Source organism: Nycticebus coucang, chromosome 10, assembly GCF_027406575.1.
Source record: "Nycticebus coucang isolate mNycCou1 chromosome 10, mNycCou1.pri, whole genome shotgun sequence".
Lineage (NCBI taxonomy): Eukaryota > Metazoa > Chordata > Mammalia > Primates > Lorisidae > Nycticebus > Nycticebus coucang.
The window spans coordinates 46,697,816-46,723,253 of record NC_069789.1 but is presented as its reverse complement, the minus strand read 5'-3'; the positions used below and the strand labels follow the sequence as shown (position 1 = coordinate 46,723,253).

General features: G+C 36.3%; 1 protein-coding gene across 1 annotated transcript in view; it reads left to right on the top strand.

The window, feature by feature from the left end:
- Positions 1 to 365: 365 nt before the first annotated feature.
- KCNK2 (potassium two pore domain channel subfamily K member 2) overlaps positions 366 to 25,438 on the top strand; it is a 240,850-nt gene continuing 215,777 nt past the window's right edge. Inside the window, exon 1 of the mRNA XM_053607780.1 lies at positions 366 to 755. Within this exon, the coding sequence (XP_053463755.1) occupies positions 722 to 755 (34 nt within the window). The 5' untranslated portion in view covers positions 366 to 721. The remainder of the gene's footprint in view (positions 756 to 25,438) is intronic.

The following is a 25,438-nucleotide window of genomic DNA, read 5'->3' as shown; positions in this document are numbered from 1 at the left end:
CTGATTTCAGAAATTATAGTAAATGCAATTTAGATAAGGTAAGAAAAAAGAAATGACAGCTATGTAGAATGCAGCCAGTGAGTCGTCTGTTTGCATTAATAGGTTCCAGCAATGGTACTACAGGCACGGAAAGCCACGCGGTCTGCCACTGCATTTAGCAGGCACATGAGCTTAAAAATAAACTTTGACAATGCAGATCTCTTTGTCCTTTCAGGAATGGAAAACATTATGTACTTCAAAGCATGCTAAGCCTGATTTGGGATATTGTTACTGTGGCAATTGGGAGGGTCTTTCAACCGCACACAGGACATGCATGCTTCATGTGTAAATAGCACTTGAGCCACAAACTAGTGAGAATAAATGACGCTGGCAACTTTGATATGCTCATTCATAGGGAAGAAACTTCTGTCTTTGAAGTTCTCCAGAACAACTGGGATATAGTTTCTCATTTTAATCAGGGAATTTCTTCCTGAAATAAACTGCAAAAGCAGAGAATTTGAGTACCACATTTCACTTGCAGAGAGCAGCGTTTGTTCATTTTGAGTGTTTTTGGACAGGAAATCGATTTACAGGGTAACATTCACACAAAAAAGGAAACAGTATGGGACGATGGCTTGTTAGTACAAGTGACTCTGTTTTGGAAGTTACGGACAAGAAACCTTGGAGGAAGAACGGCATTAAAGATCAAAAGCATGATGACTCCTGATGAAAACATCACCAAATGATGAACCCACGAGTAAAAAGGAACTTCTACTGTAAGTATCTTTGCAATGATTAAGTATTTTATTTGTTTTCAAAATTTCTAGAGTATGCTGAGTAGATTTCCAAGCAAGTATTTGATGTAGGGAGTCTTCATTACAGACAAGTCTATAATTAAACTCATTGGGTGGTTCCAGCAGAGGGCTAGTTACTGGAATTTTTTCCATGACCTTGCAACACTGAAATAAGTTGCATGTTAATTCGGGCATGTTTTATACACTAGGCGTGTTATGTCAGGCTTTTATTGTGTGATGTATTGCCTTTGCCAATGCAAAATTGATAAACACAAGTTTCCATAAATTCTATTGCATATGGATTCTGATGATTTATGTTTATTTTAGTTTTGTGTTGTAGTCAATCTCATAATCAATTTGTTCACATATAGATTCACACACATTTTATTTGTAATTTACTTTGTTCATTATAGACTTGCACATGCTATCTGTAATTTATTTAGAGAGAATATTAGCTATTGTTGAGTGAATCTTACTTGTATAGTAAGGAAGAGATGACATAGAGTCTTGGAAATGAGGACAGAATGGTATGAGTTTAAACTAAATCTCGAGAACTGAGACCAGAGTCCTTTTTACGTTTCCATAGTTTATTTGGCAAGTAGTTTGTTTGAAATTATTTAGACACATCTACATAAGACTTCTCACCTCAGAGGAATATTGTTATGATCTTAGAAATGTGAATAAAGCGCATCAAAACATGACTCTGTATAAATATTAAATATAGTAAAGTTTATCTCCAATGCCTGGGATAGAGCATATACTTAAGAAATATTTTTGAATACTGAATAAATGCTGGTGTCAAATAATGGGATACATGTCTGGATTGTACAGCAATTATTTCATATCAGGATGTTTGTTATTTTATGAGTTTATTCCTGAATATGCTTGAATTCTGTTTAAGAGGAAGTGTATAATAGCAGGGTTACACTGTATATTTTTTTATCAATAAGCAATTTCTTTAAATATCAAATTTCTAATTAATTGCTATATCTGGTTGTTTTTTCCTTTGAAGTACAAAAGAGATTTTCTATGTACTGTTTGTTTGAAAAGTGTCATGAAGTTTGGGGAGTAATTCAATGTACAAAATAATTATATATCAGCAGATTTCTGATCAGTATATAATGCCCAGGTGCTCAGAATTATCAATTTTGAATCCCTTTGCCAAGAGTTGATGGGTCAGCCAACACAGTGTCCAAGTTCTCATGAGAGGAAGACAATTTTTAAGTGCAAGGCACATGAAAAAAAACCTAGAGGTGAGAAATTCTTAGTGTCAAATTGAGTGTTTTTGGAGTAAGAAGCAGAAGCAAAAGATTTGGGGAAAGAAATTGAGTGGGAGAGAATTGGAGGGGTAAGGTAAAGTCATTCTAGATGACATCTTAATCTCATTCAGGGCCAGATAACACTGCTCTCATATTCTCATTTTTTTCTTGGTCTTTTATTATGGACACTTGCTAAACTGAACACATGTACTTCTGCTACCACAAGTGGGAAACAAGAATGCTGACAATGATTTCTTTGTGTCTGATTAAATGCGGTGGTGAGATGTTATTTTGGTAGAATCTGTCATAAGCTGCAACTAAGCAACAATGATCTTTGAGGTAAAATATTTTTGGATAATCATATATAACATTAGATATAAGCACATTTGCATAAGTTTAAATTATATATACAACAATATGTAAGCTTAAATTACTCAAGTAGCAGTTCAGTTCAGTATATTTATAGGTAAATTTATCTAGGCAAACTATCAGAATGTAATCTTGTTAAAAGAAGACATTCTCCAGGAATAGCATGGAAGTTCTTTTAAGAATTGGAAGGTTGGTTGATATCATCTACATGAACACTTTTTCAGGCTAAAATCATCTGGATTTATTATGCAAAATTCTGGGACCTCAATCAAGAAATGATGCAACATTACAGAAATCCTAGATCTTTTTTTTTTTTTTTTTTTAAGGGAAGGAAACCCATCTGATTATACTATGAAAGCCAAGTAATAACGTATGGTAGAATGATTACAATTTTGAAGATTATCTTCAAAAAGAAACCTGTAGGTTTAGACACACCCTCCCCCAGGCAGGATCAGGATGTAGTTATTGGCAACGAATGATGATAATTTCAATCTTAATAGCATGCTATAACTTTTTAACATTAGTTTAATAATTAGCTGTTTGACATCAAAAGTTCTAAAGTCAGAGCCATCCAAAGATTTGTCGTCCCAGGAGGAATGAGCTCCCTGCTACTGCTGCTATGTGGTAGCAGCAGGGGCTCAGAAGGAGGAAAAAGCAAGGATTTTGAGTCAGACAAATGAGTGCTGGAATTCCACCTCCCCTGCTTATAAACAGTGTGACTGTGACAAGTCACCTGACTACTAAGCCTATGGTTCCCCATATAGGAGATTGTGAAGATTGAATGAGGTAATATGTGGCAACTGCCTGGTATATAGTAAGTGTGTGACCTTTCTAACTTTGAGATCTTGGTGATTCTAGCCTGTTATTTATTTATTTATAAGAGATAGGCTCTCACTCTGTAGGCCAGGCTGAAATGCAGTGGTGTGATCATAGCTAACTGCAGCATCAAACTCCTGGGTTCAGGCAATCCTTCTACCTCAGCTACTTCAGTAGCTGGGACTATAGGAGAGTGTCACCACACCAGGATAATTATTATTATTATTATTTTAATTTCAGGTTAATGTGAGAGTATAAACAACTAGGTTAAAATGTTTACATTTGTTAGGTAGAGTCCCTCTTGTAGTTGTGTCTCGCACCCAAGAAGTGTGCCCTATACCCTTACATTGTGCCCACTAGATGGGAGTGCACCAATACCCCTTTCTCATTCTCTCTCCTCTCTCCCTCATTCTCTCTCCCTCACTCTCCCCTGTCAACTTGAATTGAAACAAGTTTTTCTCCTATGTGGTTTAAATTGTCTACTGGTTTCATATTAGTATTGAGTATGTTAGATACCTGCTTTTCCATTCTTGTGATATTCTACTAAGAAGAATGTGTTCCAACTCAGGTTAATACAAAATTTGTAAAGTCTCCATCTTTTTATGGCTCAATAGTATTCCATTGTGTACATACATACACCACAGTTTGTTAATCCTTTCCTGGGTTAGTGGGAATTTAGCTTAGTTTCCATATCTTGGCATTGTAAACTGAGCTGTGATTAATAATCTAGTGCAAATGTCTTTATGATAGAATGATTTTTTTTCTTCTGGGTAGATGCCTAATAATGGGATTACAGGATCAAATGGCAGATTTAATTTGAGTTCTTTGAGGACTCTCAATACTTCTGTCCAAAGAGGCTGTATGAGATTGCAGTCCCAGCAATAGCATAAAAGTGTTCCCTTCTCTCCACATCCATGCCAGCACCTGCAGCTTTTGGACTTTGTGATGGGCAATTCTCACTGGGGTTGGGTGATATGTCAGGGTGGTTTTAATTTGCATTTCTCTGATGATTAGGGACAATGAGCATTTTTTTCACATGTTTGTTAGCCATTTGTCTGTCTTCATCAGAGAAGGTTCTGTTCATGCCTCTTATCCAGTGAAAGATGGGATTGTTTGCCTTTTTTTCGTTGATCAGTTTGAGTTCTTTGTAGATTCTAGTAATCAAACCTTCGTCAGATTCCTAACATTGCAAATATCTTTTCCCATTCTGAAGGTTGTATATTTGCTTTCATTGTTGTCTCCTTAGCTGTGCAAAAGCTTTTCAGTTTAATTAAGTCCCATTTGCTTATTTTTGTTGCTGTTGCAATTATTACTATTTTTTAAAATTTCAGACTATTACAGGATACACACATTTTGGTTAGTTTTCTTTTGCATATTTTAAGTCAAAGTTACGTTTGTGCCCCTCACCCAGAAAGTGTGTAATGTACCCATGCAGTGTATCCAATGTGGGGTGGGGGGAAGGGGAACACCAGAATAATTTGTATTTTTTTTTTTTTTTATTTTGGCCGGGGCTAGGTTTGAACCCACCACCTCTGGCATATGGGACTGGCGCCCTACTCCTTGAGCCACAGGCGCCACCCATAATTTTTAATTTTTTTGTAGAGATGGGGTTTTACTTTGTTGTCCAGGCTGGCCTTAAAACTCCTATCCTCAATTGATCCTTCTACCTCAGCCTTCCAATGTACTGGGATTACAGGTGTGAGCCACCACATCTGATCTCTAGCTGTTTAATGTAACCTAAATCCCTCAACTTGCTAAATGCTTTCCAAAGATGCAACTCAATAGAAATATGTATTTTCCACTCAATGGGCTCCTAATATAAGAAAATTGTAAAGCAAAGGTACAAGTGTAGTAAACAAATAGGGTGATCAGAATGCATGAATTGAACGAAATGAAGGGTGTTTTTTTGTTTGTTTGTTTGTTTTAGATGTGTTAGGTGATCTAAATCAATTTGACTGAGCATTCTATAGTCCCTGATGATTAAGACAGTGGAGATACTGGATTGGTTATTATTTATTTATTTCTCCTTTTATTATTATTTATACAATCCAAGTCTAATTATGTAGAAAACCCATTGTAGTGAACAAAGTCATTCTTAGTAGAAAGGATTTTTTTGAAAGTTTAAGAGCTAAATGTGTCCATCTTTATGGTTGCCTATGGTGTCTTTCTATGGCGCCTGCAAAAATGAAAATTTTATGTGGGTAGTGTATTTTGGTGATTTATGGCCATTTCTTGCAAGCATGTGTGCAAAGTACCACTGCCACCATTTTTAGACTGCTGCTTAAACTGGCTTAAGCAATGTGTATACATCACAGATATGAAAAACCATGTAGCTATTAGATTTGTTATCTGGAAAATCACTGTATTTGGGACAGTGTGAGTAGTAGCCATTAAAAAAATCTTATCTGGCATTTACATACTGCCATTTTCTTTTTGAAATATTTCCACATATGTGTCTCTTTGAAGTGGAGAGGGAAGTAGTGAGGAAAGATATATTCATTTCATTCATTGCACAATATGAATAATAAACCCAGAAATTAAGCAGAATTGTTTAATGAGAAGGTTGGATATGAAGTAATGAGACTTTGCATCTAGTATAATTTGTTTAATGATTTTATGAACATCTCTGATTTTTATCAAGAAATATATGATTCATCTGCTTTTCTCATGCTTTCACAGGGATCATAATCACTAATTAACACTTTCTTTGTGTTGTGTCATCCACAGAGGCCCAAAAACTCTGGCACAAAAAAAAGATATAGTTAACTGGGTTCAACCTCAGGCAGGTGTGCAGAAAAACCTGAGTGTGTGGAATTTGCTGTCTTCTCTATGAGTGTATCTCAGATACTCCAAGAGAGGGAAGGTGTTCATATTTATTCCTTAAGATGTTTTGTTTTACTAAAGAGTCAATAGCACAAATGTGCTCTTAACTATCTTCCTGGGCTGCTGAGAAGAATGGACTCAGACAACTCTATTTTGTGTGTGTGTGTCTCAAAGTAACAGTGACAATATCAGCTAAAACTCTGCTCCATTGATAGCTTACCAAGGCTGGTAAGCTTGTAATAAGCATAGATTTTGAGGTTGAGGGCATAGTTTTAGTAGTTTAGTAATCAGATGTCTGCCTTGGTATGACTGACAGTTTTAGTCATGTGCAAGAGAAAAACAGCAACTACAAGGACATAGAACACAACAATTCCACACAAGTAGCCACCAGGTGATTCAGAAGGGGAACAGGTTGAATTTGTCATCACCAGTAGCTTAGTTTCTGCAATATCCTTTTAGTTCAGTTTCTAATTCGCTTTTGATTTAAAAACTTAACATTACACATTCTGTACGATGCTTTTGATTGATGGCATTTCATGCAAATGAAAGGTGAAAGTGGAAATCGTGGCACAGAGGGCTTAGATGCATTTTGAATTCATGAAGACCTTGCTCTGCAAGGACATAGCTCAGGCTGTATTACCCTTATCCTGTCTTCCTTTGCAAAAGAAACAGACTCTAAGGTTAGACTAAGTGCCACAGAGCTAACAGAGGTGTGATTACAGGTCATTAAATAGCAAGGTGCCAAAGTGTTTTGTTTCCATTAGGCTTTTTTTGTTCTTTTGAAACCTGGAGGAAGAGGTCAAGGGGAATTGAATAGTAATCTGTGAAAAGCAACCAGTAACTTTTCATACTTTGACTTTCTATGCAGAGTTCTGAGCAGTGCAAACCTGGAAGAGTTCTCACTTCTTTTCCTTCATGTTTTTAAGGTTTGTTTTATTATTGAGAAAGGTGCAGGATTCTCACTCCTCCAGGGTAAGATTGTCTGCTCATAGGATACAGATTTTTGTTTTGTTTTTATTTGTACTGTTTTGTATTTATTTATATGTTATCTTAAAATCTGCAGAGTGACATTCACTAATTTTTATGTGCATAGTTCTGAGAGTTTTGATATAGTCTTGTAGCCACCACAACAATCAATGTAAAGAACAGCTCCATCACCCTCCAAAATATTCCTCTGTGCTGATCATTTATGGTCAAGATTTCCTCCCCCATCCCAAACTCCTGGGATGACTTAATTGTTTTCTGTCTCTATGGTTTTACCTTTTCTGGAATGTCATAGAAATGAAATCACACAGTTTGCCATCTTTTGAGTTCATTTCTTTTGCTTAGCAAAATGCATTTACAATTCATCGTTATTGTTGTCTGTATCAGTAGTTTGTTTCTTTTTATTGCAGAGAAATATTTTATGATACTGGAATTTGTTGATATTTTCAGCAATGAAAAATATTTAGGCTATTTCCAATTTTTGATGATTCTGAAAAAGCCACTTTAAACATAATGTGCTATAAACATAGGTTTTATTGAAAATGAAAGTTTTCATTTTCCTAGCTTAGTTAAATGCCCTAGAAGTGGGAATGTAAATTGTGTGGTAAATGTATGCTTAACTTTATAATGAAGTACCAAATTATTTTTCACCACCTTTGATTCTCTCTCAATTTATAGCACTTGGAAATAGAATTACCTTTGCTGGGTTAGGGCTGCATATGTTTCAAAAAATATATTTAACATATTGAGTGATTAGAAGAAAATAGGTGAGATTCAAGAAGGAAAGAAAAGCCAAAAATAAATAAACAACAACAAAAAAGAACTATGAGTTGAGACCATAATACTGAACAAAGATAAAACTGAGACTTGCCTTACAGGCAAATACCAACACTAGGGCCAGAATCATGAGCCTGCTCTCCCTTTCCATGAAAAACTTTTCATGGAAAAGCATTCCCAGTTTAGGCTACCATAATGAAGTGAAACCAAATATGAGTGTGCAGTCAAAATTTACCAAATACTCCAGGCAACAAGACACGTGACTGAGAATCAGCAGAAACAACAACAAATGGTACAACCAGCAATGAAAATAAATGATCATTAAAACCCAAAACTCAATTGGTGGGTCAAACACTTAAAAGATAATTAACAAATTATAAAGTAAGTATAAAGAAATTACTCAACGCATAGAACATAAGGGGGGAAAGCAGCGAAAAATACAGAAGAGGTAAGAAATATGGAGGATGCAGTAAGAACACTCAAGTCATGTGAAGCAAAAAGAACACAAATGAAGGCATCGCAGTCCTTGATTTCAAAATCTACTATAATGCTGTAGTAATAAGCAATAAAAACAGCAGGGTACTGGCCTTAAAAAGAGACACTTGGAACAGAATGGTGAGCTCAGAAATAAATCTACCAACTGATGGGCAACTGATTTTTAATGAAGACTGCATGAACACGCAATGAGGGAAACACCAGTCCCTTTAATAAATGATACTGGGAAAACTGAATATTCACATGAAGAAAGATGAAATTAGACTCATCACACACCATATACAAAAATCAACTCAAACTAGATTAAAGATGTAAGCCTAAGACCCAAAACTATAAAACTCTCAGAAGAAAACCTAGGAGGAAAACTCCATGAAGTTGGTCTGGGTGAGGATTGAATCCAAAAGTACACATGAAGAAAGCAAAAAGCAAAAATATACAAATGAGATTACAAGAAACTAGAGAGCTTCCACATAGCAAAGGAAACAACAGAATGAAGAGACAATTTAGGAGATGGGAGAACATAATTTGCAAACCACACAACAAATAAGGGGTTAATAGCCCAAATACATGAGGAACACAAGCAACTCAATAGCAAGAAAATGAATAACCCAAAAAACAGGCAGAGGACTGGAATAGCCATTTCCAAAAAGGAAGACCTACAAATGGCCAAAGGTATATGAAAAAATGCTCAACATCACAAATCATCATGAGAATATGAATTAAAACCACACTTGTCATAATGGCTATTATCAAAAAGAAAAATACAATCTAAGGGTTTGTGAAGACCTGAAGGAAAGGGAACGCTTGCATACGTTTGGTGGGAATGAACATTTAGTATAGCCATTTTGTAGACAGTATGGATGTTTCTCAAACATTAAAAAAAAAAATACAGCTATCATATAATTTAGCAATCTAGCTACTGGGGTATATAGCCAAAGTATTTGAAATTAATATTATTGAGGGCATTATCTACATTCCCATGTTCATTTCAGTATTATTCATAATAGGGAAGATGTGGAAGCAACCATATTGTCGGTCAATAGATGAATGAATAAAAAAATGCGGTATATATTAATACCATTAGTCTTAAAAAGAAAGAAATCCTATCATTTGTGACAACATGGATAAACCTGGAGGACATTATATTAAGTTCAATAAGCTGGGGACTGAAGGCTCCTACTGCAGTGTTTCACTCTTATGTGACATCTTTAAGGCAAATTCATCAAAGCAGGAAATAGAATGATTATTAACCAGGAGCTTGGGGTGGAGAGGATTGCAGAGATATTGTTCAAAGGATACAAAATTTCAGTTAGACAGGAGAAATAAGATCAAGAGATGTATTGTACATCATAGTCTCTATAATTAATGGCAATGTACTATATTTTTGGAAATTGCTAAGATAGTAGATTTTAAGCATTCTCACCACAAAAACATAACACACATGAGGGTGAGGCAATGCATATGTTAATTAACTTGAATCCCCTTTCCTCATGCAGATGTGCATGTTGTACATCACAAATATATGCAATTTTTACAATACTTTGTGTTTTACAAAAAACACAAATAAAACACAATAAACACAGCCATGAGTTGCAAGGGGAAAAAGGGGGAATCTGTGAAATACTATGTGGAAAACTGATCCATAATGAAAAAAAAAAACAAAAGAACCAAAATCAAGTGTTCAATTGGAGGTTTATTTTGAGAGCATAAAGGAAAGGCAGTATTGAAATAAATAATGCCTGGAAATTTCCCAGAGATAATGAATGTTAGGCAACCACAGATACATAAAATTTCAAGCAAGCTAATTAAAAGGAAGACATGCCTATAGATATTTTAGTAAAACTATAAAATATCAAAGGCAAATAGAAGGTCTGAAAAGCAGCCAGAAGGAAGAAGGTGGATTAACTACAAAAGAGGTAATTAGACTGATAGCTAATTTCTATGTAAATATTTGGGAAATCAGATGGGAAAACATTTTGATTTATGTGTTATCAAAGGTGTGGGGAAATAGATGTTCTTGTAAATTACAAGTGTGGTTAAAATTGGTGCAACCTTTAGGAAAAATAATCTTGAATGTCTGTGACTATTACAGATATACACAGTTCTGGACCCAACAATTCTACTTCTAGTTAATTCTGCAGATGTATAGAAAGATGATGCCATATGTCTATGAATATCTACTGCATGTTTTTAAAACGCAAAACATTGAAAACTTTTCAAATGTTCATTATCATGGACCTAGTAAAAGAAATTATGGAATGTTTTCTATGTAGCCATAGGAAAAAAGATAGCACAATTCAATATGTATTCATATGGAGCATCTTGAAAATACCATGAAGCTCTCCATTGGAATGTCACCTTTATACCTAGATTGAATGCACCGTAGGTGTACATTTTTTTCCTATTTAATTCCCTATTGGACCCAGAAAAAATTCTTGATACATAGTAGGGCTCAAGATGTAGTTATTAACTGAATTTAATCAATATACTAAGAAGAAGAAAGCAAGATGCTGAATCTATTGAATTTGAGATGTCGAAAGCATTTGAAGTTGAAGAAGTCCATTAGGTTGTTGGAACCATGACTCTCAAATTGGAGGTAAGAATTCAGAACTATCAACTAAATCTGTAGATGTAACTGAGACAAATAAGGGAGGTATGTTGAGAATAGGGCCAGGGATTAATTATTGGGTGGCATCAACTTGCGAGGGGCAGACAGAGAAAGAAAAAAACAAACAAACCCACAACAACCAGAAAGCTGAGAACGAGCAGAGTTGTAGGTGGTAATCTAGGAGAAAATAATATTTGGAGCCAAAAGAGGGATATTTAGGAGAATGGTCAACTGTATCTAATGCCATCACAAGGTAAAGATAAAGACTGAAAAAGTACTGAAAACAGTCCTTTGGATTTGGTAGTTAAGAGAACAATTTCAATGGAGTGTTGGCAGCCGAAGGCGGGGTGAGGTGTTGAAGAATGTGAAATGGTAAGGAAATTGAGGTGGTGAAGTAAAAGGAAAGTGAAAAATTAAAACTATGCTGGTACTGCTATTTTTATATTTGGTTGTAATATACTGACAGGACAGAAAAGGGCAATGGCAAAGAGAGTCTCTGAACATACAGAAACAAAAGTCTAGCATCCTGAAACAAATGTCTTGGTGAAACATTGACCCATACAGTAATAAACACAGTGCTATCCACTTGTGGTTAAGAAAACATCTGTGTGTATATTGGGGGAGATGTTCAGGCCCTTGAAATAATGTATGTAAGTGGTAAGTTGAGCATTTAGGACTTACAAGACACAGTTATAAGACATTCGATTGTTGTCCTTCACTGCTTTTTTTTTTTTTTTAGAAATGTCTAGTAAGGCTAGTCTTCCCTTGCTCTTGAATGCTTTCTCAAGCAGACACCTGCTCCTTCCTAGGTAATATATGTGCCTAAGGTCCCAGGTAAAAGAAGATGTAGGTTTGGTTATTTGTGACAGAGCTCTAACATTTTGAGTAGAAGGACAGAGGGAAGGAACAAAAATATTGAAAATACTTGCTTTTATAGTATATTGTACTTTACAGCACACATGATTGTCATATAGTTTCATTTATGAGATTTGTTTATTTAATATCTCTTTTGGGTATTGAATATATAGAGATTTTAAAAAATACAATGTGTTGGAAAAAGCAGAAAGATCAATGGGGTCATTGGATGGTTCTGCAATTGGCTGAAACTTGAAATAATTAAGTATAGAAAAGCATAGATAGGCCAGTTTGATAGTATCTACTGAAACTGGGAGGGGTTTTGCACAATCCAGTTGTGGTTAAGTGCCAGGGGCACAAGGTAAAATGTAAAGGGGCTCAACAAGTCTAGAGCCAGCTAAGCTCTTAAAACCCTTCCCAATCCTATGTCGGACTTTGGCCAACATAATGACTTTTCTGTTCTGCTCCAATGTCGGAAGATGTCCAGAGCTCGGGAATTGCATAAAATAAAAATACATATAAACGGGAACAGTTATGGCTTCTAGGAAGGATTTTTCAAGTGATCTGAAAAAGAAGAAACTCCAGGAATATGAATTATGTGCCTATCATTGTGCTATGAAAATGATGTGCCTCTCATTCCGTGACAAGACGTTAATGACAATACAGAGTATATTCTTTGGTTCTTAAATATAGTTGATACTGATTATAGGAGAAAACAGTCTGTTCAATTTGAAAACTGACAGTTATTTTAGAACACACAGTTTAGAGGAAGAGTGGGCAGAGCTGATCAGTACTGTAGATGTTACAGAATTACAAGGAGGTCCTAGAGATGGTGGAAAAAATTATTCTTCTGGCTGATGCAAGTTGCAGCTGTGGCCAACTACATCCTTTATTCATTAAGTAAGAATAGTGGAGAAAAAGCGCAGACACACCTTTCTTACAGGAGAAATCTCATCACTCAGCTTGTGAGCAATGTAAAGAACAGAAATTAAAAAAAGAGGAAGACAATCATCTTCTGATCTGACACTGAAGAGAAGGCTTAATGAGAAGATGCAGTTTATAATGCAAAAGGAAAACAACAACAACAACAAAGGATTACAGGGTTTGCAGCAGAACAAATGAGAAAGGTGGAAGGAGAGAAATGTTTTGTACTGTGAGACACGCAAGAGGAAGCCCGGACTTCATCCTGGACATGGCTTCAAGAAGTATCACACTCAAAAAAATTACAAACAAAAAAAAACAAAAGCACTTTATTTTATGTAACCTAAAATAGATACTATTTAAAATAGATAAATCATCAGGTGAGTTCATATTTATGTTTTTCTCCTTTAAAACCATAGGATAATTATAAGTAATCCACCAACCTCTTTCCCACCCAAAATAAATAAGAGCTAGGAAATACGTGGGTGGCAGAAAAAATTGAACTATGAACCAAGGGCCACATCCAGAACTGGATGACCCCTAGGTTCATAATTTGACACACTTCTTTTTGGACAGAAAGCACCTGTCTATTATATATATTCTACAAATACTCATGCTGAAACTCAAACATATCATTATTTGTAGAATTCTAACTCAATAAAAACTGAAAGTAATACAGTATGTACTGGGCACACGCTCTGATAAAGTATACATGGTGTAATCATTAAAGATGGGCAGGTATTGGGGAGAGCATCACATCCAATCATTGGTAATATTATTTGAGACTATTCTTCAATATGAATGTGGCAAATAAATAATTACTGTATGTTCTAAGTCTGTCATCTTCTGTGCCTATTAATCGCTGCATCTGTACTGATGCTTGGTCAGTGCCAAGGTGCTAATGTTTGTTAAGTATTTAAAACTTATCTGCTTATGAATATCAGAATCATATTTTCAGTTCTCATCTGGAGCACTTTTCAATTAATTCGCCTTGTATATGGTTAGAATTAGAGGTTGTGGACCGGCCACATTCAGACCCCCTTCTTTCCTGGGAGTGGCGAGGAAACGTTGTACAGAGGTTTATCGTAGATGTGTTATGGGGTTGCCTCTTGCTTATTTTCCATGGAGAACATTCCAGCTGTTTGACCACTCTCATGCTTTTCTTTCTTTCTTTAACATAATATTTTATTATTAATTTTTTAAAAAGGAAACCACACATTTTTATCATATTTTAGTTAGAGAAAAAAGCCAGGTGAATTTATTTCACCCTACGTCATCATAGACCCCTTAGTCTAAGTTCATAGCTTTGACTGGCCCTTTCTCCCTGGCTGAATTAATGTGCATTTTCTGTCATTTCTTACAGACCTTGGGTAGTTTGTTATGGACTCTTTGGAAGTGTGATGTTTTGGATATTTTCAATGGGAGCATTCTTTAAGAATTTTTTGTTGTTGTTGTTGTTGTGAACTCTGTTAAGGATGTTTGGGGCCATGACTATTGAATAAATGTATCAACCTTGGAAACATTAATAAATCAAAGATAAAATATGACTATAAACATTTCTTGACTGTTTTTCTTAAATGGCTTGTAAGTTAGTTCATGATAACACTTATTTTCTTGTGGGTTCACATACTCTCTCAGAAGCCAACTTTAAAAAGAGATTCAGAAAATATTTTCAGTATCAACATGCTTAGATTTCAATGGTTTTCTAGTGTGACTATGAAGGGCAGTACTCATTTGAATGTCTGACTTCTAAGGTTAGCTTTATAGTACTTTATTCTATGTTCTCACCGTATGCTATCAGATACATCATTGAGATTAAAGAATCTCCAATTAAAATGTTATGCACAGGATATCACCTTTTAATTTCATTGTATAGATGTGCCTGACTCTAATCTTCTAGTATAATAAAATACACTTCCATAGTGAGGGGAAGACTTAATCATTTCAATCATTTTAAATGATCCAAGTATTTTTTATTAATACAAAATGTGTACACAATTATGGGGTACATGTGAGTATTTGTTATATGCAAGGATGTGTAATGATTAAATCAGGGTGTTTAGGGTTTTCGTCACCTGCATATTTATCATTTTTATGTTTTGGGAACACTTTGAGAACTCTTTTCTAGCCACTTTGAAATATACAATACATTGTTGCAAACTGTGAAGTATGATCACCTTATTCTGCCATCAAATATTAGGGTTTATTTCTTCTATGTGTATCTGCATTCATATCCATTAAACAGCCCCTCTTTATCCCACCCACATACCATTCCCAGCCTCTGATGTCTGTCCTTCTGTTTCCATGAGATAAACTCCCACATACGGGTGTTAACACACAGTAACCGTCTTTTCATGTCTGGCCTATTTAACTTCATACAGTGTCCTCCAGTTCCACCCTGGTTACTGCAAATGAGATGATTTCATTCTTTTTTATGACTGGATACTATCCCATTGTGTATAGGAACCACAACTTCATTATTCATTCATTTGTCAATGGACACACAGGTTGATTCCAGATCTTTGCTATTGTGAATAGTACTACAGTAAGCAAGCGTTGGTATCTTTTTGACATGCAAGTTCCTTTTCCCTTGGACAAGTACCCAGTAGTGGGATTGCTGAATCCAATGGTAGTTATATTTCTAATTTTTTGAGCAATCTCCATTCTATTTCCCATAGAGATTGTACTAATTTGCACTCCCCCTTTTCTGTCATTCCTGCCCAAACAGCCACTTACCTGGGGTAAGACGGTATCTCATTTCCCTCATGATTAGTGATATTGAACATTTTTTCATAGACGTGTTAGCAATTTGTATGTTTCCTTTTGAGAGATGTCTATTCATGTCCTTCACCCACTTTTTTTTTTTTTTTTACTTTTGTTTAGTTTTTGGCTGGGGCTGGGTTTGAACCCGCCACCTCCAGCATATGGGGCCAGAGCCCTACTCCTTTGAGCCACAGGCACCACCCCTTCACCCACTTTTTAATGGGATTCTGTTGTTGTTGATGCTGAATTCCTTGCATATTCTGGATATCAGTCCTTTGTTGGAAGAACACTTTGCAAATATTTTTTCCTACTCAATAGGTGTCTCTTCCCTTTGTTGTTTCCTTTGCTGTGCAGAGCTTTTCAGTTTAATATAGTTTTGATTGTCTATTTTTGCTATAATTGTGCTTTTGAGTTCTTAGCCATGTAAGCTTCACCATAACTGATGTCTTGAAGTGTTTTATCTGTTTTTTTTTTTTTTCTAGTAGTTTTATAGTTTGGGGTCTTACGTTTAAGTCTTTAATCCATCTTGCATTGATTTTTGTATATTTGGAAGAGACAGTGATCCAGTTTCATTGTTCTGCATGTGGACATCCATTTTTCCCTCATGTGTGTTCTCTGTGCCATTACCAAACATCAGCTTGCTGTGAATATGTGGATTTACTTCTATATTCTTTATTCACTCCCGTTAGTCCTTATATGTGGGTTCTATGACCTTTAATGTGTTTTGAAGTTAGTGCGATGACTTTGTTCTTTTTGTTCAGGACTGATTTGGTTATGTGGGGTCTTTTTTGTTTCTATATGAATTACAGTATTGTTTCCTCTAATTCTGTGAAAAATTACATTAGTATTTTGATAGAGATTGTGCTGAATCTTTAAATTGCTTTAGGAAGTATAATTATTTGAATGATATTAATTCTGATCCATGAGCATGAGATATATTTCCATTTGTTTATGTCCTCTTATCTTTCTTTCATCAGTTTCTTACACCACTGAGATTAAGTAATCTTCAATTAATATGTCATATATTAAAAGGATATCACATTTTTATTTCATTTTATAAGTCTCCTGGTCTGCCTAACTGTAATCTTCTAGTATAATCAGATGTATTTCAGTAGAGATAGGAAGACTTTATTAATTTCAACAATTTTAAATGCTCTAAATTAAAAAAAATTACAGTACATTTTCATTGATGGATAACAACTGGATTTGGATACTAAGAACATATTTTTTTACTTCACAGTAATTTTTATCTATAATATGTTTAGACAGTGAAGATATTATGCTTGAGGTAGTCATATGAACTGCTTATGATTCTCAGTTTGCAAACTCAAATGTTTAAGAAATATAATTTAATTTTTCTATAAATGAACGTGAGTGACATTTTAAGTTCTCCATTTTTGCCTGGTAGAAATTTAATCTTAATCAATGTGATGTCAGTTTTAGGTTTCAACCTGACTGGATTAAGGGATACCCAGAGAGTTTGTAAAGCATTACTTCTGTGTAAGTCTGTGAGGGTGTTTTCAGAAGAGGTGGCACTTGAATCAGTGGACGAAATAAGAAAGATCCACCCTCTCCCAAAGGTGCCAGGCACCATCTTGTCTGTTGAGAGTCTGGATAGAAAATAAAAAGACAGGAGAAAGATGAATTTGTTCTTTCTTCTGGAGCTGAGACAACCATCTTCTTCTGCCCTTAAATATCAGAACTCTAGAGGGTCAGACCTTTTCACTCAGGGGTGTACACCAGGATCCCTCAGTTTCTCAGGTCTTTAGCTTCAGATTGAGAGGTACATAACTGGTTTCGCTGCTTCTCTGGCCTTTTGACTCTGACTGAATTACACTATCAGCTTCCATAGTTCTCAGCTTGCAGATAACATGTCATACCGTGGGACTTCTTGGTCCATATAGTCATATGAGCCAATTCCCGTTATCTATCTATCTATCTATCTATCTATCTATCTATCTATCTATCTATCTATCTATCTATCTATCCTCTATCTTCTATCCTATTAGTTCTTTGTCTTAGGAGCACCCTGATTAATACAGTTAGTTTGGGATTCCCTTCATTGCTTTAAAGTCTGTTCCAAGGCAATGTAGGATGTCCCACATCCCAGGTTTTCTTCCAGTGTCTGAGGATTTCGGAGGCCCAAAGCCTTGATGAAAATATTTTGGCATGTGCCTTGGTTGCATGTGCTGTCACATCTCTGGTCATTAGGTCCTCATGAGTTGTGACTGTGTTTTCTTTACTCTGTGCATCAGATCTTTCAATTCTGCTCTACAATTTCCCTTTCCATGAGATGAGAGAAACGTGTGGCTGTTCCCTTGGCCCACTCTGGGTCCACAGGAGATTTTTCTAATACTGTCCCAGCCATTGCCATTCAAATACTACCTTGCTGAGCATGGGATAGGATAGTTTTAAGAAATGAACTCCCTTAATGAGATCTGCTGAAGCAAGTTCTGGGTCATAGGTTCCCCTTTAATCCCCAGACCTGTCTGGGCGTGTGCAATCCTTGTCTGACTTGGCCTCAGGTTGAGAGAAGGGACAGGGTCCCTTCCCACAGAGTCAGAAACATCTAATCTCTCTTTTCCCTGACTTTTCTCTTCTTTTTCAGCCCAGATAATCTTTATCTGTTCTAAAATGGAAAAGAAAATCAAAAAACCCTAGATTTCACAAACGACTGTTTCTATAATTTTAATATTTACAAAAGGACTTTGGCACTTGAAGCTCAAAAGTCAGCGATTTACTTCTTTCTTCTTTCCTTCCAGGAGGCTGTGACCTATAAGTGGCTTTATCAGTGGGGTTAGAGTCACATGAGTTAAAAAAAAAAAAAAAAAACTACCAGAAATGAAAAGAGCAACAGCTCAGGTCGATAATACCTAAGTATAAACAGTATGGCTATGAATTTCCAGAGCCTACAGATTTTGAAACCGAAGGAGGTTGTCCTAAATAAAGTGAGCTTTCCATTTTAATGGAGCTATTGCTACTGTAGGACAGCTGTGTAAATCTCTTATAAAAATAGCCGTTCCTGTATTTTAGGAACTTTCTCTAAGGCTAATTTGGTTGTTGTTGTTGTATTCTTTTTTTTTTTTTTTCCTGTGTGGTTATAGAAAAAGAAATTTATTCTTGGACACACATGGGCTCTTTGGGTTCCAGTCAGCCCCCTGCTACAAAGATATCTTCCTGTGAGCTCCTCTTGACGAAGAGAACCCTGCTGTATTATCCAGCTGTGCATAACTGAATGTGCCAGTTCAACAACTCTTTAATGAATCACCTTTTAAATCTATCCCCTGGCTATAAGTATGTCACTTGAACATTATTTTAGAGTTTGAACTGAGTTACATTGAAGCATTTGCAGAATGGGAAGAGATGAGAGTCTGTTACGGTTAATGACGCCACAACAATCATAAACAAAAGTTGAATGCCCTAGTTAGTGAATGCCCTGGCTATGTTATAAACAGATTTGGCTTCAAAGACTATTACAGCTAATGGCCATCAATCAGTGAGTATCTTTTAATAAGCACTAAATCCCTAAATTTGTTCTGACATCTATTTTCATCAACAATAGGACTGATGTAGAACAACTGTAAATTGAAATATTGTTTTTGTTTACAAAGCACTCAGTTTTTCAGGTGAGAAAATTTGGACAAAGCTCTGTGGATTTAGATGCAGCTTTTGTCTGAGATCTCTCTATCCTAAATCTTACATTAGGCACCGTTGTATTTGGTTTTCTTTGTCTCCTTCCACTGCACCCTGCTGCCTTTGATGTTCTTGTCATTAGGACACAAAAGAGGAAAAGGGCCAAATCTGCATACCTAACTCTGAGGATTTTTCTAACCATTGCCAGGAAAATCCAGCTGGATTTAGAGGTAAAGCTGTAGCCAAGAAGTGGGCAGGAGAATGGAAACCTGGCTCCTTTGTGGATGGGGTTTTCATTTTGCTTCTGGCAGTGTACAGGCAGCATGAGATTCCTCAGGCAGGTACAGGGACCTGGGAAGTGCAAGAACTTGTGCAGGCACCGCCCTGCACTGACACCCCATGGATCCACTGGAACCATGAGATAGCCCACAGAGCTCCACAGACTGAAAACAATCTCTGCATGGGGCCAATATCTGATTAAGGACTTCCAGGCTGGAGCCAACCCTAGGACCATGATGTCGATGTTGCATCCATGTTGGCAATAAGAAGCCTAGTGTTACAGGAACCCAATCCATTTGCACAGTGAATATTAAGTTTCTAATCCTAGCATTCAAGGCAGTATTACCCCATCCAGTCTCCCAAGTTTCTAGCATTGCTTTCACCCAAAAACACTTCCTCCAGTCCAGGTTCTTGAGGGAATATCCTTAGAGATGTCTTACAATTTTTGGTCCTAAGCTTTTTCTCTTGTTACTCCTCCGACTTTTCAAAATCTTGCCCATATACTAAATGCCACCTCCTTCATAAAGCTTTTCATGCCTGAAATTCCCAGTGAACAAATGTTGCTTAAATATCAAAGAGCCCTAAACGAGAACAACAAAACAAAACAAAAAAACTCAATGATTTGTTAATTTTTATATGCTATAGAATAGACTATCTGGCTGATTATGAATTATCTTTCATTGGTACTGAGAAACAAAACTAATTGTCCCACCATTGTCTTTATATCCATCACCAGCCAACAGAGGTAACACATTTAATCACCTACAGAATAAATTAGTTGTTAAAGGCCGGGGTTACAGGGTCGGTCACACAGCCTGGGTTCAAATGCAAGCCCAGGCTTTGTGAAAGTGACTCTTGGTTTTCTTATTGGTTAAATGAAGATAATACTTTGAACATCATCGTCTTGTGGTGAAGGCTAAATAAGTCAATACTTATAAAGTTTTAGAAGACCACACTCAATAAATGTAACAAATATACATTGCCCATACACATCAAAACATACACACACACACACAAACTTCTATGCTTTTACATATGTTAGATTATCAGAATCCTTTTTTCCTTTCCTTTTTGTTTCCTCACTTTTCCCTGTCTTTTCTCTCCTGTATCTGCCTCTCTTATCTCAACCACTTTATTTATTTTATTTTTTTATTAAATCATAGCTGTGTACATTGATATATTCATGGGGCATCATTCACTAGCTTCACGGACCGTTTACCAAGTTTCACATACACACTTGTAAGATGCACCGCTGGTGTAATCCCACCAAACCCCTTCCCTATACCCACCTCCCCCTCCCTCCCCTCCCTTTCCCCCTTCCCCCTATTCTTAGGTTGTAACTGGGTTATAGCTTTCATGTGAAAACCCTAAATTAGGTTCATAGCAGGGCTGAGTACATTGGGTACTTTTTCTTCCATTCTTGAGATACTTTACTAAGAAGAATATGTTCCAGCTCCATCCATGTAAACATGAAAGAGGTAAAGTCTCCATCTTTTTTAAGGCTGCATAATATTCCACGGTGTACATATACCACAATTTATTAATCCATTCATGGATCGATGGGCATTTGGGCTTCTTCCATGACTTAGCAATTATGAATTGGGATGCAATAAACATTCTGGTACAAATATCTTTGTTATGATGTGATTTTTGGTCTTCTGGGTATATGCCCAGTAGAGGCATTACAGGATTGAATAGCAGACCTATTTTTAGATCTCTAAGTGTTCTCCATATCTCTTTCCAAAAGGAATGTATTAATTTGCATTCCCACCAGCAGTGCAAAAGTGTTCCCTTTTCTCCACATCCACGCCAACATCTCTGGTCTTGGGATTTTGTGATATAGTCTAGTCTCACTGGAGTTTGATGGTATCTCAAAGTAGTTTTGATTTGCATTTCTCTGATGATTAAAGACGATGAGCATTTTTTCATATGTCTAAAGGCCGTGCGCCTGTCTTCTTCAGAGAAGTTTCTCTTCAAATCCCTTGCCCAGCCTGTGATGGGATCCCTTGTTCTATTCTTGCTAATGCGTTTGAGTTCTCTGTGGATTCTGGTTATTAAACCTTTGTCAGAGACATAACCTGCAAATATCTTCTCCCATTCTGAGGGCTGTTTGCTTGCTTTACTTACTGTGTTCTTGGCTGTGCAGAAGCTTTTTAGTTTGATCAAGTCCCAGTAGTGTATTTTTGAAGCTGCTTCAATTGCCCAGGGGGGTCCTCCTCATAAAAAACTCGCCAAGACCAATTTCTTCAAGGGTTTTCCCTGTACTCTCCTCTAGTATCTTTATAGTTTCATGTCTTAAGTTTAAATCTTTGATTCAGTGAGAGTCTATCTTAGTTAATGGTGAAAGGTGTGGGTCCAGTTTCAGTCTTCTACAGGTTGCCAGCCAGTTCACCCAGCACCATTTGTTAAATAGGGAATCTTTTCCCCACTGAATGTTTTTAATTGGCTTGTCAAAGATTAAATAATGGTAAATAGCTGGGTTCATCTCTTGGTTCTCTATTCTGTTCCAGACATCTACTTCTCTGTTTTTGTGCCAATACCATGCTGTTTTGATCACTATTGATTTGTAGTATAGTCTGAGGTCTGGTAGCGTAATTCCTCCTGCTTTGTTTTTATTTCTGAGTAATGTCTTGGCTATTCGAGGTTTTTTTCTGATTCCATATAAAACGAAGTATTGTTTTTTCAAGATCTTTAAAGTATAACAGTGGAGCTTTAATAGGAATTGCATTGAAATTATATATTGCTTTGGGTAGTATGGACATTTTAACAATGTTGATTCTTCCCAGCCATGAGCATGGTATGTTTTTCCATTTGTTAATATTTTCAGCTATTTCTTTTCTTAGAGTTTCATAGTTCTCTTTATAGGGATCTTTCATGTCCTTTGTTAGATAAATTCCCAAATATTTCATCTTCTTTGGCACTACTGTGAATGGGATAGAGTTCTTAACTGTTTTTTCAACTTGACTATTGTTGGTATATATAAAGGCTACCAATTTATGAATGTTGATTTTGTAACCTGAGACACTGCTGTATTCCTTGATCACTTCTAAGAGTTTTGTAGTAGAGTACCTAGTGTTTTCCAGATATACAATCATATCATCTGCGAAGAGTGAAAGTTTGATCTCTTCTGACCCTATATGGATACCCTTGATCGCCTTTTCTTCCCTAATTGCGGTGGCTAAAACTTCCATTACAATGTTAAAAAGCAATGGAGACAATGGGCAGCCTTGCTGGTTCCTGATCTGAGTGGAAATGATTCCAATTTAACTCCATTCAATATGATATTGGCTGTGGGTTTGCTGTAGATGGTCTCTATCAGTTTAAGAAATGTCCCTTCTATACCGATTTTCTTAAGTGTTCTGATCATGAAGGGATGCTGGATATTATCAAAAGCTTTTTCTGCATCGATTGAGAGAATCATATGGTCTTTGTTTTTTAATTTGTTTATGTGCTGGATTACATTTATAGATTTACGTATATTGAACCAGCCTTGAGATCCTGGGATAAAACCGACTTGGTCATGATGTACAATTTGTTTGATGTGTTGCTGGATTCTGTTTGTTAGGATCTTGTTTAATATTTTTGCATCTATATTCATTAGTGATATTGGTCTATAATTTTCTTTTCTTGTTGGGTCTTTTCCTGGTTTGCGGATCAGGGTGATATTTGCTTCATAGAAGGTGTTAGGTAGTCTTCCTTCTTTTTCTACCTTTTGGAACAGGTTGAGTAATATAAGTACTAATTCCTCTTTAAAAGTTTGGTAGAATTCTGACATGAAACCATCTGGTCCCGGGCTTTTCTTTTTAGGGAGGTTTTGTATGGTTAATGCTATTTCCAAACTTGATATGGGCCTGTTCAACATTTCCACTTGATTCTGGCTAAGTCTTGGAAGGTGACGTGCTTCCAAGTATGGGTCAATTTCCTTCAGATTTTCATATTTCTGAGAATACAGTTTCTTGTAATGTTCATTAAGGATTTTTTGGATTTCTGAGGAGTCTGTTGTTATTTCGTCTTTGTTGTTTCTGATTGATGAGATTAGAGATTTTACTCTTTTTTTCCTGATTAGGTTGGCCAAAGGTTTATCTATTTTATGGACCTTTTCGAACAATCAGCTTTTTGATTTATTGATCTGTTGTATTATTCTTTTGTTTTCTTTCTTTCTTTTTTTTTTTTTTTATGGCCGGGGCTAGGTTTGAACCCACCACCTCCAGCATATGGGACTGGTGCCCTACTCCTTGAGCCACAGGCACCGCCCTATTCTTTTGTTTTCAATTTCATTTAATTCTGCTCTAATTTTGGTTATTTCTTTTCTTCTACTGGGTTTGGGGTTGGAATGTTCTTCCTTTTCAAGTTGCTTGGGATGTCCCATTAAGTTATTATCTTCCTGTCTTTCTGTTCTCTTGAGGAAGGCTTGCAGTGGTATAAATTTCCCTCTTAGAACTGCCTTTGCAGTGTCCCAGAGGTTCTGATAGTTCATGTCTTCATTGTTGTTTTGTTCCAAAAAGTTGGCAATTTCTTTCTTAATCTCATCTCTTACCCAGATATCATTTAGCATAAGGTTATTTAACTTCATGTTTTTGTATGAGTATGCAGATTACTGTTGTTACTCAGCTCAAGTTTTATTCCATAGGGGTCCAAGAAGATGCATGGAATAATTTCTATTCCTTTAAATTTACTGAGGTTAGACTTGTGACCTAAGATGTGATCGATTTTGGAGTAAGTTCCATGGGCTGATGAGAAGTATGTGTATTCAGTTTTCTTGGGATGAAATGTTCTGTAGATGTCTGCTAAATCCAAATGTTGGATGGTTAGGTTTAAATCTAAGATTTCTTTGCTCAGCTTCCTGTTGGAGGATCGATCTAACACTGCCAAAGGAATGTTGAAATCTCCGACAATTATGGACCTGGAGGAAATCAAGTTGCTCATGTCTGTTAGAGTTTCTCTTATAATTTGAGGTGCATTCTGGTTGGGTGCATAGATATTAAAAATTGAGATCTCATCATATTGAGTATTACCCTTAACAAATATGAAGTGACCATTCTTGTCCTTCCTTACTTTTGTTGGTTTAAAGCCTATTGTATCTGCAAATAAAATTGCAACACCTGCTTTTTTCTGATTACCATTGCCTGAAATATGGATGACTATCCTTTCACCCTGAGTCTGTATTTGTCTTTTAAGTTAAGATGTGACTCTTGTATGCAACAGATATCTGGCCTGAGTTTTTGTATCCAGTCAGCTAACCTATGCCTCTTTACAGGACAGTTTAAGCTGTTCACATTAATGGAGAATATTGATAAGTCTGGTGAAGTTTTGGGTATTGAGTTTTTCAAAAGTCCAGTGGGCATTTTTAATCCTTTCGCCAGTGTGGAAATTGGAGTTTGATCCGAAGTTTCTGAGTGAGTTTACTTTTGTGGTATAGGATTGGGTTGGTTATTATCAAGGATAGGTCTGAGAATATCCTGAAGAGCTGGTTTTGTTATGGCAAATTTCTTCAACATATGAATGTCGTTAACGTATTTAATTTCTCCATTATAAATGAAACTCAGTTTAGCTGGATACAAGATCCGGGGTTGAAAGTTATTTTGCTTTAGGAGATTAAAAGTCGGTGACCATCCTCTTCTGGCTTGAAAAGCTTCAGCAGAGAGATCTGCAGTCATTCTAATATTCTTCCCTTTGAAGGTAATGGTTTTCTTTCTCCTGGCAGCCCTGAGGATTTTCTCCCTCATATTAACTTTAGTGCAGTTAATTATGATATGCCTGGGGGATGTGTTATTGGGGTTGAGTTGTGCTGGGGTTCTGAAGCTGTCCGCTATCTGAATTTCAGAATCTCTAAGCATGTCTGGAAAATTCTCTTTCATAATTTCATGCAGAAGGGCCTCTGTGCCCAGTGAGGCCACTTCTTCTGTTTCTGGAACTCCAATGATTCGGATATTCTCCTTCTTCGAATTATCCCAGAGTTCTCTGAGAGAATGATCCGTTTTTGCTCTCTATTTCTCTTCCTCTTTGAGAGTTTGGGAGTGTTCAAAGGCTTTATCTTCTATGTCAGAAATCTTTTCTTCTGCTTGCTCCATTCTGTTGCTGAG